Below are 14,608 nucleotides of genomic sequence, written 5' to 3'. Positions count from 1 at the left end.
AAGCTTGCATTCTAGTAGTCTTTGGGGTCCTCTGTCCGTTGATAGAAAAATGAGGCGGGCTCTTCGAATAAAAGAGGTCACCATGTGGTTGTGGGTAGAGCCTGTGTGAAAATGTTCCCCAGGGATTAATGAGGCAAGCTCTCAGCGCCAACTAGTCCCATTGCCTGCCCAGGTCAGGGAACTCTTTCTATAACGCCCCTGCGGACTTTGCCTGTTTGTATACCTCCAGTGACAGGGTGTTCTCTACTTAACATTGTGAGTGCCTAATTCTAACTGCTAGAAAAGACTTCTTTATATTGACCCAGAATTTGTTTCCCTGGAATTTCTACGACCCTTGGTCCTAGTCCTCTCCCACTGATGCCCCCGAAAACACATTTTTTCCCTGTTTTCTGGGACAGCCCTTCAGGTGTCTGGAGACAATTCACTACTTCCTTGAAATTCTCTCCTTTTCTCTTGGCTTCTGATACAAATCTCTCCCTAAGTTCCATCCTACCTCTCTGGCCACTTGTTCTTGGCCTCTCTTTTCCTACCCACTCCTGAAATGTAGATAGCCTCCAGGCTTACACTTGGGCACTCTTTTTTTTTTCCCCTAAACACTCCTCCACTCTCATTTCTGTGGCCCTGCATATGCAGAGGACACCCATCCCCATATTTATGACTTGGAATTAGCTCCAACTTTCTACATACAGTTGCTCCTAAAGCATCTCAACTTGTATGGCCTACAAGGATCTCCAGCTCAACCAAGAGAACTCTTTCCAAGTTCCCCATCCAATCAGCCCCCTCTAGCCTGGCACCTTTCCCTCACCTCCCAGTGTCTTTGGCCTGGGAATTTGGGACAGTCCCAGGTCGCCCCACTCCCAACATTGTGAGTTTGCCAAGTCAGACTCTGCATTTGCTGACGCTCCCAATCCAATCCTGTCATTCTCAGTGGCTTCCCCATCTCCTGGCTCACAAGATCTCTCCTGCTCTGTCCCTTCTGACCCCTCTTGCCTCTCATCTCCAGCAACACTCAAACTACCAGCAGTTTTCTGAGGACCTCATGTCTCTGGGCCTCTGTGCATGCCGTTCCCTTGGTCTGGAATACCTTTCCTCCCCCTTTTGGCTTGGATAACTCCTTGTATCCTTAATTGAAGCTCCAGTGTAAAGAGCTCTCCAGGACCTTGGAATCATTCCTCCCCATCCTCTGCACTTAGCAGACCTCTTACTCCTAGGTGTCACCCCTGGACCCAGTATTCATCCCTTCTTCTGTAAGTATCCATTTATCTGGCTTTCACCTCTGAAGTTGCAGCGCTTGTCAAAGACAGCAGGCTATCACCAAAATTTTGAAGACTGTTGGTCTTCTCCATGCCTCTTCTCCCATACTGAACACACTAATGTCTAGCGAAGAAGTAGGGCCAGCCAGAGGGCCTGGACACCTTTCCCGGGCCCATGGATTGGGCCGCTAGTTCCAAGCCAAAGCAACTCGGCCTGCTCCTCCAGCCCGGGCAAGGAAATCTGAGAAACATGCACGACCTGCCCCCGACTCCCTGGCAACCCCGCACCCAGAGAGAGGACGGCACAATGAGATATCCGTCCCTGTCGTAGTCCTCACCCCACTTGCACCCGTCCACCCGGGGGTTGAGGGCTTCCTGGAGCTGGCGTTGATTCCCGGGAGCTTAGGGTGAACTTACGGAGCAGAGACCGGAACACAGCCTCGTAGTCTTCAGAAAAATAGTCCATGGTCGCGGGGCCGGAAGCGGGTGCTGAAAAGAGTGTGTGAACGTGCGTGTGTGCGTGGTGTGTGTGTGTGTGTGTGTGTGTGTGTGTGCTTGCTTGAGCGGGGGTATGGGGTACCAGAAAAACAGTAATACCAAGTTTGCAAGAGACCCGTGACTTGCAGAACTTGGACGCAACTGTTGCCGAGACTACGGACGCCCCGCGCTGATTGGCTGGATGCCGCCACGTGACCGGAGGCCCCCGGGGAGAGGATCCGCCCGAGCGGGAGACCCCGACAGTCTCGCTCCCTTCGAGGGTCCTGGGAGGGGACTTGGAGGAAGCCGCGAGGAAATGGTGCAGAGCATCCGGCTCCGCAAAAGACAGGATTTCTTAGGTTGGCCCAGTGGCCCTTGAATCTGGAGTAATAAATCCCAGGTTTTCCTGTAAGCCGTAGTGTCTTCAGCAGTTCTCTACATGTTTAGGGCTGTGTTCTCACCCAAAGAACAGGCGCTCCCTCCTCCAGAGGGAACCCGAGAGGGTCGTGGCCAAATAGAGGCAGTGTTTTTGGTATGCTTTGTCCCTGAAAGACAGGGTGCTATGGTTTGGAATTATAGAACCTGAGAACTGGAGTATTAATAATATTTGAAATGTCCATTGACTGATGAATGGATAGACAAAAGGTGGTCTATCCAAACGACGTTATATTATTTAGTCATAAAAAGGAATGAGGTATTGACACATGCTGCTGAGACAGGCTGGGACCTGGGACCCTTTGCTGCAGTGCTTACACCTGGACAAGTGTCTCCTCGAGTAAGAAACTATATAAGTGATGAAAAATAACTGCACATATGTGCAGTTGTGGCCAATTATGAACAACATGATACATAAAGACCAAAACCCAACGGCCGCTTCTGGGGTGTGGGGAGCAAAAGCAGGGTACTGCGCAGGCCCTCTGTACACAGCACCACGAGGGGGGTGGGCAGACCACCTAAGCCCCCTCTCCAGCCCGACCCATGGGTCAGCCTCTACCCTTGCCCCATTTAAGGGACCTGCTCACCCCCTCCACCCAAGAAGCGAGCAAGGGAACTTATTTGTTTTCACTCCCTCCTGCCGCAGCACTAGTTCCAATAAAGCCTTGCCTGAATTTCTCATCTGGCCTCTTATCAATTTCTGTTGATTCAAGAGTCTAAGAACCTGGGTCGGTAATACTGCAACACGTACGAACCTTCAAAATACGCTGAGTGAAAGGAGCCAGACACAAAAGGCCACAGATTATATGATTCCATTTGTAAGAAATGCCCAGAACTGGCAAATCTATAGACACAGAAAGCAGACGAGTGGTTGCCAGAGGCTGGGGGAGGGAGGGATCATTGGGTTTGACTGCTAATAGGTAAGGGGTTTCTTGTTGGGGTGATGGAAATATCTTGGAGTTAGTGATGATGGTTGCACAACACTGTGAATGTGCTAAAAACCATTGAATTGTACACTCTGAGGATCCCACGTGCCGCGGAGCGGCTGGGCCTGTGAGCCGTGGCCGCTGAGCCTGTGCGTCTGGAGCCTGCGCTCCGCAACGGGAGAGGCCACAACAGTGAGAGGCCCGCGTACCGCAAAAAAAAAAAAGTCATAAAACTTAAAAGGTCCTGTCCTCCAGCTGGAAGATGGGAGATGGGTAAATGCTCGAGTTTTCACATAGGGGTCAAGGTAAATGCGTGAGCCAGAAGCCAACACTCTGCAACAGAACTACAGGCAGATATGCACATTAGGTTATCAAACAGTCAAATCTCCAACTCCTAAAAGCCAGCAGACAGTCATCAAGGACACAGAATGACAAAATAATCTTATTTTTCTTTGGAGGTTAGTGTTTTTTAATAAAAATATTAATTAACTGCCTAATTTACCCTATCATATCTTTTCTGACATGTGTGGCTGAAAACTCTTTGCTTCTTCATATAACAATTGTGTGATATCATTTTCTATAGAAGGACAACAGGAGGTCTAATCTTCCCGCAGGCAAGGTTGATAGAAATTTGCTTCATATTATTAATAACTGAGGAAAGTTTTTTTAAACTTCAAATCACATTTCATTATTGGAAAAGTCATATACATTTTCAGGATTGTTGTCAAATAACAATTTATTTTTTAAAAAAATCTCAGAACATGTCGTAGCACATTCAGTAGCAAAGATCTTCCGGTGGTACACACGTTACGAAGACACACATTAGGTTTCTAGTTGGGCTGATTAGAATCTATACACCTGGGAAGGCGGTTGTGCTTAGTGGAGCTTTTAAGAATCAAAGTGCAAAGCGATGCATAAAAACAAGCTTGAAAACGTCAAAGAGTTTTAAGATAGACTTAATTTTTTGTGATTTTCCCAAAGCCAGTCATGATATTTATTTAACTTGTGGTCTTCAGGGTGTACCTGGAAGAAATACAACACATTAGGAGACAGAGGCCTTATGTAAGTTAGTCAGAAATACATTTTTTAAATTGGCTTTTTAAAGATATGGCAGGGGAACAGTACCTTATGATAATATACCTGAAAATGATAACCTTTACCCTAATGAGATTCATGAATGGTTAAAATTATAGCTTACATCAAAGTAATCCTTTACAGTTTACAAAGTACTTTCCAATTTGGTACTGATCTTCACTGGGACTCAGTGTGGAGGGTGGTGATAACATGAGTCAAGTATTAATATGCCATTTTCCAGGAGCCTACAGACCCTGAGAGTTAAATGGACTGCTCAGGTCAGAATAAATGGTGAAGCAGGGATGGGCTTGGCCAGACCTCCCAGCTAAATGCTTTAGGGCAAGTCACAGACTAAGAGGGCAGTGTACAGGCCATGTGGCAGTGCCTATCTGCTGCCAGGATGCCACCCAGATGCCTGTGGGCTGGGCATACTCAATAGAATGGGCAGCCGAAGTAGGACCCATGTACCACAAAAATAGTCTGAGACCACTAGAAGAAACCCGACAAGGATGCCCTCCAATCCTGCACCTGCCTGCTTCCCTTCAGTGGCGTGCTTTTGAAGGCGAGTATGACTGTGACAGGAGGAAAGCCACGTTAGGCCTAGAGACAGTACATGAATGGAAATGACAGGAACAGGGCTAGAAGTGGCAAACCAGTGGAGGTCAGTCAGAGACCAGGGAGTCTTTGTGGACTTGGGGAAATCTATGGACCCTCTCCTGCTGTCAATAACCCCAAGCCACCACTGCCCCTCAAGCTTGGAACAAAGCTGGTTGTGACTGTAATGGCACATGTGTCCAAGAAATAGTTCTAACCATAACGGTGGACTTACTTTACCTCAGAGACAAAATGTGCCGGAGACGGGCCTTACCTGCTTCCACTCATTGACACAAAAAATTCGGTAAGAGTCGTTGCCATATTTGCCAATCCCATGAAGCTCAATTGGATACCTCCACTGCTTTGTCAGATATTCATCTGAGAATACAACACCCACATATCAGGTCAGCCTCTAGGAAAACACCTTCCCCGGAAAGGAGGAACAACAGAAAGGGACGGGACATAGTCTCTCCTAACAGCCTCGCTTGTGGTTGCTTTCTTCTGAATTCCTGCAGCCACCGCCCCCGTCTGACCTGCTTGTCTGCCACTGACTAACCGTTATTGTTTTGTGCTGACCTAACGAGACAGGGGTAATGTCCCTGAGGTCAACTGGACTTTCTGCTTCACTGACTTCTTCCTCTAATCCTGCCCACACGGCCTGACCTGGTGCTGGGCAAAGATTTATCACCTGGGTCAGCGGGAGACTGCACTTTGGGGCAAACGAACTGTGTTCAAATGCCTTCAGTGCTTGAGCTGAATGACCTCTATTAATGTCGCAACTGAGGACATTAAAGTGTAAGGTGTGGCTCTCTTAAATAGGCACAATTTATGTTTTTCCCTTTGGGTATATGGGAAAGTACCTGAGAACTTGATAATGGTTTTTGCTCGAAGATCGTAGAGACCAAGAGGTTTAAGAAGTTCTGAAACATCTCTCCAGTTTGCAGTTCTCGCTACCTCAGCTGAAGGATACTTCTCCAGAAACTGCCAAAGCACAGGGATTGCCATTTTGCCTGGGAAGTAAAAGTAACTACGTGACTGCCAGCCTCCTGATGGGCTGATTTTAGGCTCACGTACTTCTTTATCTAGAAATCTCATATAGAGAGTTTTTTTCTTTCTTTCTTTTTAAACCACTGATGAGAAGACATTACCTAAATCAGCAACCACTCTCAGAGTCAAAACCCAACACCATCAACCAATTTGGGTAACTGTCCAAATTATGCCAAAACCTGGCCTTGTATGATATTGGTTTTTAAATAATCCGATCATCATATAACTAGTGTAAAAGCATACAGAACATAAGGTGCCAGCGACATTAAAGAAAGCATCCAATGAAAAAGAAACGCTTTTATACATGACACAGAGAGGAGGAAGGTTAAGTAACGGATTTTCGTTGATGACTAAAAGTAATCTGGAAGTAGAACATAAATGAAAATCTGCTCTTTAATGCTAAAAAGGCTGCTGGATGTCATCTAGTCCATAGGTGAAGAGTTTGAGGATTGACCGAAAGAAGGCCTTACCTGAGGTCAAAATCAAACTTGAGACCAGGTTTTCTGATCAATTCTCCTCATCACACTGTCTCTACTAAGACAAAGATTAAAAGAATCCACAAACCTGAGGTCCGGTTGAGGAATATAGTCGCAATGAGGAGCTTCCACGGATCATGGAAAAGTGTTTCTTGGATAAGATTAAAAGGTGACCGAGGAGGTGTCCACTTCTTAAAGGCCTTGCGTCGTGGGGGACTAAGAACTAAACAAACACACTGTATTAGAGGGGAACACTTGAAATAGGTTTAAAGTCTGGTTTTCTGATTGGAAAAGGGATACCTTCTTTGTTATATTTGCTGGAAAAATACAGGCTTGTTTTCCTTTTTTCTATTTGTGTCTGTGGGATGGCGTCTTCTGAAAAGGAAAGAGTGAAAATTGTTTACAGAATCTATGGTTTAGCCTAAAGAAATATTCAGGGCTGCAAATAACAACAACACACTACTACTATAAAACGTTCAGTTTAGCACTATTCTAAATTAACCAGTTTAATCCTACTAATGACCTATGAGCAAGGTAGGTACTATTTTGTCTCCACTTTACAAATAAGGAAATTGAGGTACAGAGAGATGCTAGGTAACTTGCCCAAGGTCCCACAGCTAGTAAGTGTCAAGAGCTGAAATTCTAATCCAGGCAGTCTGGTTCCTGAGTCCATGCCTTTAACCACTATTATACTAGTTCTCTATGATTTTTGTTCAGAGTTCACTACATTGAAAAATTGGAAATAATATAGAATTTTTAAAATTATGACATTTGTACAATGTGGTTATTAAAATATTTTGAGACTACATCATGAATTTTTCCCATGTCATTAATTTTTAAGTGATAAAAGCAATATTCTACATATGATCCCAATTTAACAAAAAAAGAAAAAATGTGATAGAAATTAGAATAAACCAAAATGGCATAATGGTATAATGGTTGTTGCTAGTTTTTCTTTTCTTTTAATTTTCCATATTTTCCAAATATTCTGCAGTGAATACTTTTACTAAAAAAAACAAAAAACAGGGCTTCCCTGGTGGCGCAGTAGTTGAGAGTCCGCCTGCTGATGCAGGGGACACGGGTTCGTGACCTGGTCCGGGAAGATCCCACATGCCACGGAGCGGCTAGGCCCGTAAGCCATGGCCGCTGAGCCTGCGCGTCCGGAGCCTGTGCTCCGCAACGGGAGAGGCCACAACAGTGAGAGGCCCGCGTACTGCAAAAAAAAAACCAAAAACCAAAAACCAAACAAAAAAAAGGATACAGATAAAACAGAACCTGCAGGAAAGCCTAAGATTTGGACCTTAGAACACCTAAAGCCACTATCTACTGGGAAGTTTAATTTAACAAAGACTCTTTGACTACCATTATTAGGCTTTCAAGTTTCTAAAATCATCACATTTAATACTCCCCATAGCCATACCCTCTAAATTTGAATGTCAGTTAATAACACCTTGCATTTGTCTAGCGTGAAGGCATCTTTTTCACTTCTCATTTTACAATATTCATGATGTGAAAAACAGGACTGGTGAGGGTTATTACCTGTGTTTTACAGATGAAGACTCTAAGGCTTAGAAATTAAGCAACTATCTGAAAACAATAGTGGGATTGACTATAGATTGGGACAAGTATCCACGCCTCCAGATAATCAGTCTAGTGTTTTTTGCTATTCTAGTTTGAATAGGCAAAGCCCAGTGGAAAGTAAAACAGAGTCAGAACAAAGGAAACTGCTCTTACTACCTACTTGATAATTTCTTCTGTGGGCTCCTATAGATAATTACTGACTAGCCTCCTTTATTACTAGGAGACTAAGCTCAATTTACGTGGCAATTTCTAACTAAGGCACTGGGAAAGTCTTTACTACTCCATTGGATACCTATTACCTACAGTAAACGTACTTATGTTGAGAACTAGACTTCTTTATGCATAGGATGACTAGCATACTTCCATTTTAGTCACAAAAGGATGTTTCTGATATTTTACTTGCCCATTTTACTAGCAATAAATCTACATAAACCTCAAGGCTTTAGGAAGCTCAAGGTCTTTAAAGGACACATTGGAGAATTTTTATGCAGTTCCTAGGTGTACGTGGTCATCTTCTGTTCAAGGCAGAGAAATTCCAGGCACAGCAAAGACATAATAAAATCATGAGTGGGACCAAGAGCAGGAACCAACTCTAACCACCTGCTCTACTAATCTCCATGCTGTCTCCCCATAGGACTTTAAGTAAAATTACTATTCTTCTTTAAAGGAGTTACTCATTATACCATAATGGCATAATGAATAACTAATATAGGGTTGCTCAAAGGTCTCCTTTCTTTTATCTCTTATTCACTGAGGTATTATAAAGGCAAAAGTGCTAAGCTCTGAACTCTGTATTAAGAGCATATTACAAATAATAGATAACTATGTGATTACAGTTTTGAATTACTTAGAGCTCTAAAGCATTTTAGAGAAGCATTACAATAGAAGATAAAAATGACTATGATATATACAAAATTAAATTGGAAGTCACACATCAGTAATAAGTAACAGGAGGGGTGCAAAGAGAAGATACTGACTATTTTCAACCAGTTTATGTATAAAAGGAGTCTTCCCCAAATCTTTTCACAAGTGAAACCTTTTTATTTCCCCTAAAGTTGTCAGATTATTGGCTGGAAAAAAGGGAAGATGGGAGAGCACTGTGGAGGAGAGCCCCAGGTGTTGTACCAGGATGGTGGCAACGGTTAATGGCACAATTGCCCTCTGTTGGGGGCAGTAGCCAGCTGATTATTTGCCGTACAAAAGGGCTTAAATATCAGTTACCCAAGGCACTAGGACCAACTGGTAGAATGTATCTGATATTTGGCCCTACTTCTTCATTCTATTCCCACATGCTAACTGGGTACAGGCATGAAGTGCAAAATCCTCATCACATGTTTAACAGCACTTTAGTGCACTGAATACCTTGGAATATTTTCGCAGAAGTAGAGTCTTTCTCCGTTTGTGAGCTGTTGTCCATTTCAGAGCCACCTTTTGAAATGTCAATATGCAAATGCTCCTTCCTTTCCCCAACTTCTACTTCGGTTCTTATTTCCTCAGATTCTAAAAAGGTACCCTCACACTTCTTGTTGTGTCCTGCTCCTTCGGTTGAACGTAATTTGTTTATGATGCCAGAAGTGGTCTGTTCAAAATCTGATCCTGAACACAATGATTTTTCTTTACCAAGCCTCTCCTCTTCACTGGTCACAGTGAGGGTCTTGTCGCTCGCTCTGGCATCAGAGACGCAGCAAGTTCTCTCAAGCTGATTTTCTTGTGCAAGAGGCTCACTTTCAGCATCTGCTGCCTTATTATACACAGATGCTCTTTTTCTACTACTTTGAACAGGATCTGGAAGACTCCTCCGGCACCCTGTTTTAGTTTTCTTAATTTGAATCGCTTTCAAAACAGTCACCTTTCTTTTGGACTTTCTAACCTTTCTGGAGTCAGCATCATTAACACCATCATCTTCTTTCAAAAGCCAACGAATGGAAGTAAAGTTAGAGAGTCCTCTGCTGTCTTGCAATTCCAAACTAGCACTTGGCAAAGAAACCACATCTTTTTTCCACCTGCTTCGTGTCCTGAGGCTCCGGTTTGAATTGCTACTTTCGTTTTGCAGCTGGGATGGCAGAGCTGCCATGCTTTGGTCTTTACATCCTGACTTGATGCTCCTTTTATGAAGTACAGTAAAATCAAAATCTTCCGGCTTAAGAGAAGTCTCTCCACTTTTGTGAAGATAATTAGCAAGTGAACTTTTGGATCGGAACTTCAGTCCCTGTGGGCTAGAAAATGATATTAAAGAAAACTTATTGCTAGTTAATAAAAGTGACTTTAAAAAAAAACCTGGACCATATTTCGGATTTTTTAGTAATAATTTCCAAACTTTCACGGGCATTTGTCATTTAAAATAAAAAATAGTGATCAAGTGATACTTTAAAATAGTTTCCTCTATGACAACAGAACATAATTTTACAAATATAGCTTAAGTGCAACCTTACCAGTAGCCATTCACAGTAGGAGAAAATGTAAGTATTTGTCCCCAAATCACCTGATGTAAGTAACCAGTGACCGTGAAGGAACAGAATCCATAATGGTTTTATGGTAAAAACAGAAAAAAGCCAAAACTCCTGCTATGCTTTCCTACCACCTGTCTAGACAAAATTATTTGGCTGTACTATCTTTACCATCTTGCATGCTCACCTGATGAAATATACGTCATATCTTCCTGCTGTTTTCCCAGATAACCTTTGCTTCACAACTCTTTCCCATCCACATGGTACAGACTTATGGCACTCTGCCATTGCGCTACCACCAAATTGAGCAGAAGCAATGGGTTCTTGTAGCGGGGGATTACACTCACTGCTGCTTTTTATCACCATTTGTTTCTCATCTTCTCCCACTCTTTCTGATCCCAAAGCAACACCTTCCTCCCTGAAAAAAAACAAACTCCAAGTGATTAGCTCATTTAAAATTAATTAGACTCTGCTTATTCAATTTCAGTCCATAACAGAGAAGGAACCACATGGACTATTTGGACTATGGGAGAGATTAAAATCAGTATGGCTCAGTCATGCTATAAGTATCTTCCTCCTCTCCAATATCTTCCTGTCCTCCAACATGGTTAAAAAGGGTTGGAAGTCTCTGCACAATGAAAAGCTCAAGCTACTTGCTAGAAAGAATTTTTTTTGCTGTTAATCATTGAATAGCTCTGTTATAGAGATTTCTGGTGACACTTGGCATAAGTTTAAAAATATGAACCAATAGCTGAGCTCTTAACCTGGGGATCCACAGAACAGCTTAAATGAGTCAGTGAGACACCGTCCTCCCCCCGAAATAAGTGAGGTAAAATTTTTATATATATGTGCATTTTGGGGGCGGTGGGGGGACAGTGTCTATTACTTTCATCAGAGGTTGTAATCCTCTAAAAGGTAAAGAACACTTGATAAAGAATTTTCAAACTCTCTTTCATTCTTGATCCAATAACCTTCTGAGGTAGGTAGGATAAGGATTACTCTCATTTTATTGACAGAATTGAGTGACAGGAAGATTAAGTTATTTGCAGAACTGATTCCAGGACCTAGGTCTACTAAATCTTGGTCTAATACTTCTCCCCCTCTACTATTGTTGAAAAACTTCAGTAGAGTGTATCCTAATCACTTAATCATATTTACATTTTCAAAGTTGGATGAGTCTCTAGAGATGTCTAACCAACTTCTTTTCTACAAATAGGGAAACAAAGCACGAGCCAGTGACTAACTAGAATTAGAATCAAAGTCTTCTGATGCAATATGGGGTTAAATAATTTGGGGGATCTGGGTGGATCTTAAGAAATTATACCGTTCACAATTTTGGCGATAAGGAAACTGAATCCTGGTGAAAACAGCACGTACTTTAAAATCAACAGACTGGGTTCAAATCCCAGCTCTGCCATTTACTACCTATGGGGTCCAAGAGCAAGTTACTTAACCTGTCAAAGTCTCTTTCTCCATCTGTAAAAAGGAAGTAATACCTCTTTCACGGTAGTTCTGAGAATCACATGTTTTTTGGGGGAAAAAAAAGTAGGTAAATCATCTTAGCCCCACACCGCACATACACAAGTACTCAGAACTCCAGCCCTTGTTCGCAGGAACTAACCCTGCCGGCCTCCAAGTGTCCATCCACCCTAGGTAAGAAAGGCCCACCCACCTTCTACTCCCCCGCTCCCATTTTACAGGTGGTGAAACTGAGGTCCGAAGGGGACAATAACTTGCCGGAGGTCACACGGCCGGTCGGGGACTAGGCGCTGGTTGGCGATGACCGAGGGGGCAGCTCCGCAGTCCCCCAGGCTCGGACTCTCCATCCCAGACGTGTCCCTCAAGCGGTCTCCAGCTGCAGTAATAGGCCGAGAGGGTGCGTCGCTCTGGGTGTGGAGCGGAGTAAGAGGTGAACACTTCTTCAGCTCGGAGCTCTAGGATGGAACCAAAAGATGAAGGCAGTGAAAGTCTCCGACTGCTCAGCTGCTTTCCGGCCGCCCCCCTCGACTACAGCCGCCATTTCCACGGCTCAGCCAATCAAGTCCTTTGTCGAGGAAGACGCACCGCCCCCTACCCATTCCGACCAATCGCGCGCGTCCTAGATATGAGGAGGCCTTCTAGCCAGCCTCCCGTTCCTTCCTTCTAGCCCTCCCTTGTAGACATGCGCACTCGGAGCGCTCTGCCTCGCGCGTAGCTCATTGCGCATGTGCGTTGCCGGGGTAGCGCAGGGAGACAAAGTGGCTCGAGGAGTTAGGCCTGTTGCTGAGGCAGGGAGGAGGGGCCCGAGGCGTGAGGGAAACCGCTATGAGGGCCGTGTTGACGTGGAGAGATAAAGCCGAGCAGTGGTGAGGAGCGGGGCAGTCCGGGAGGAGCGGGAGGCTGAGCCCCAGCGGGGATGGCGGGCGCTATGGCGTGAACCCTGGTGGTTGCCAAGGGTAACGGGCCTGCGGGCTGGGCTGAGGGCCCTGAGTCCCGGCTCTGGGCGACTGCAGGGTCGCCTTCCCACCGCTTTGCGGATGGAGAAACTGAGGCCTGGAGAGGGAGCAAGGGGATATACCACGCGTGAGGTAGTGGCCTGTGGAGGCGGCTTTACACATAATCACAGTCTGATCTTGTCGTTCCTTTACTCAAAATCCATCCTGGGCTCATCAGTGTTTTCCATCTTCACAACTTATGCCACTTCCGCGTATTACCTATACTGTTGTTTACTTAACCTTTTCTCTAAATTGTCCCACGTATTTTCCTTTAAACATGCTTTTACATTCTACAGGGAAACTTTATTACACCGTGTATGAAAACCAGTAGCAATTGCTGTAAATGTAAGATAACTGTAGAACTTAAAGCAGGGAGAAACAAAACGGCGTTAACAAGTTGTAGCTAGATACTGTTGCTAGGGAACCTCTGAGCCTCAGGTGTAGTGTTTCTAGAGCTAGAGATTTAGCAAGTGTGGTTGGAGAGGTGCTTGAGTTGAATAGCATCAAAGCAAGACTTTCTCCTATGTTTTGTTAGAAGGTTTGAAAGAGTATCGAAAGAGAATGACTTTCTCACTTTATGATTCACCGTTGTTTAATGTCCTATTCCATTTTTATCCCCCAAATCCATCATATAACAACACATTTGAGGGCATACTGACGTATTGGGCAGTTCTCCTCAGCCTGACTTTCAAAACTTCCTACATGATCTTTTCAGCTTCATCGTGAAGCCTCTGCTTTGGCTACTGGAACAGAGCCATTCCCTCTCTGTCTTTTCTTTGGCCTCTCTGTGTGAGGCCTTCATCTCCTCACAGTGAAATCCTAAACGTCCTTAAGCCTCTCTTTGGAGATGGTCGCTCTCTTTGTACTCTGCACCAGTAATAGCTAATGCTTACTTTGTACTAGGCACTGGCTAAGAACTTCATATCTTTTATCTCATTGTCACCTCACAACAGTACCTGACATAGGTACTATACTTATTTCTGTTTTACATATGAGGCGACTGAAGCACAGAGTGGGTAAATAATTTGCCAGGGTCACACAGTGAGTAAGTGGTGGAGCCAGCTTTCTTCCTCACTCCAGAGCCAATGCTCTTAGCCACTGCATTAATTATTCCTGGTGTTAGAGAGGCTGCAAACTCAAGTGCCTGCAGGAATCAGGCAGGCAACGTAAATGCGAGATGTTTATTTGCATCTTGAACACAAGGAATTGTTTGTTTTCCCTAGGAGTATTCTTCTTTTCTCTACTGCACTTTTCTTGAAACGTATAGCCCTACAACTGTATCTTTCACTTCTACTCTTAATAGAGATTTGAGTAAAAAAAAAATTTTTTTTTTTACTTTTCTCTTAACTGTTATAAAAGTATTCATAGCACAAGCTGCTGATAGCTAGCAGCTGAGCATTTGATTTTGCTGTCAGATACTAAGAAGTGGCAAGGACTGTGGCAAACTGGAGAGCGCATGCTCTGACTGAAAGGGACAACAGCTGCTCTGCTTCTGCTAGTTACCACCCTGCAGGAATTTGGCCCAGCGTGGCTCAGAGCTTCCTGTTTTCACCAGAAACCAGGGATCTGGGTTTTTATGTGAAATGTCCTAATTTTTAAATGTTGGCACCTAATCTCTAAATATATATATATATATATATATATATACACAAAATAAAATACCATATGGGCCAAACAAAACGTTTGCTGGCCAAATATAGCCTGATTGGCTCCTAGTTTTCACCCCCTGGCATAGGATTTTGTTCATTCTTCTTTTGTGGTACTTAGAGTCTGTCTAGTGCAAGAGTTTATGGGAAACTGTTGATCCCAGAAGTCTATAAACCC

At 44.0% G+C, this 14,608-nt stretch overlaps 3 protein-coding genes across 14 annotated transcripts in view; 1 reads left to right on the top strand and 2 right to left on the bottom strand.

Moving 5' to 3' along the window:
• Positions 1 to 1,856, bottom strand: part of EFCAB12 (EF-hand calcium binding domain 12) — a 28,178-nt gene extending 26,322 nt beyond the window's left edge. The window contains exon 1 of the mRNA XM_060161112.1: positions 1,671 to 1,856. Within this exon, the coding sequence (XP_060017095.1) occupies positions 1,671 to 1,719 (49 nt within the window). The 5' untranslated portion in view covers positions 1,720 to 1,856. The remainder of the gene's footprint in view (positions 1 to 1,670) is intronic.
• A 1,953-nt stretch (positions 1,857 to 3,809) lies between these two features.
• On the bottom strand, positions 3,810 to 12,328 carry MBD4 (methyl-CpG binding domain 4, DNA glycosylase). Of its 3 annotated transcripts, none has more exons than XM_060161109.1 (8): positions 12,044 to 12,328; positions 10,498 to 10,724; positions 9,226 to 10,079; positions 6,583 to 6,657; positions 6,371 to 6,505; positions 5,620 to 5,769; positions 5,034 to 5,137; positions 3,810 to 4,114 (listed from the first exon to the last, which is right to left on the bottom strand). In XM_060161109.1, exons 1-8 carry the CDS (start codon positions 12,134 to 12,136, stop codon positions 4,037 to 4,039), a joined length of 1,716 nt encoding a protein of 571 aa, XP_060017092.1. In that variant the 5' UTR covers positions 12,137 to 12,328; the 3' UTR covers positions 3,810 to 4,036. The 3 variants fall into 3 exon arrangements, with proteins under 3 accessions (XP_060017092.1, XP_060017093.1, XP_060017094.1); XM_060161110.1 differs by having other exon boundaries at positions 10,498 to 10,728; positions 11,983 to 12,055; XM_060161111.1 differs by lacking the exon at positions 10,498 to 10,724 and having other exon boundaries at positions 12,048 to 12,328.
• A 179-nt stretch (positions 12,329 to 12,507) lies between these two features.
• IFT122 (intraflagellar transport 122) overlaps positions 12,508 to 14,608 on the top strand; it is a 77,984-nt gene continuing 75,883 nt past the window's right edge. For 5 of the 10 annotated variants that reach the window (XR_009542693.1, XM_060161103.1, XM_060161102.1 and 2 more), the window contains exon 1: positions 12,509 to 12,655. Coding sequence is in view for 9 of the 10 variants with exons in the window: in XM_060161103.1 (XP_060017086.1) it covers positions 12,615 to 12,655 (41 nt within the window). In the remaining variant the exon portion in view is untranslated. Of the gene's footprint in view, positions 12,656 to 14,608 lie in introns of all 10 variants that reach the window. The other 5 variants (XM_060161100.1, XM_060161098.1, XM_060161101.1 and 2 more) reach the window with 3 other exon arrangements.

Source organism: Lagenorhynchus albirostris, chromosome 10 (assembly GCF_949774975.1).
Source record: "Lagenorhynchus albirostris chromosome 10, mLagAlb1.1, whole genome shotgun sequence".
NCBI classification, from domain to species: domain Eukaryota; kingdom Metazoa; phylum Chordata; class Mammalia; order Artiodactyla; family Delphinidae; genus Lagenorhynchus; species Lagenorhynchus albirostris.
Note: the sequence above shows the minus strand (reverse complement) of the source record. Positions and strands in the feature narration are given on the sequence as shown.

Bases quoted from the DNA above. Each gene is read 5' to 3' on its own strand.
- MBD4 (XM_060161109.1), bottom strand. From the start codon at position 12,136: ATGGAGAGTCCGAGCCTGGGGGACTGCGGAGCTGCCCCCTCGGTCATC. The intron at 10,725-12,043 runs GTTATTGTCCCC...TTTTTCAGGGAG, and splicing joins GGCCGTGTGACCTCCGGCAA to GAAGGTGTTGCTTTGGGATC. The intron at 10,080-10,497 runs GTGAGCATGCAA...ATCATTTTCTAG, and splicing joins TATGACGTATATTTCATCAG to CCCACAGGGACTGAAGTTCC.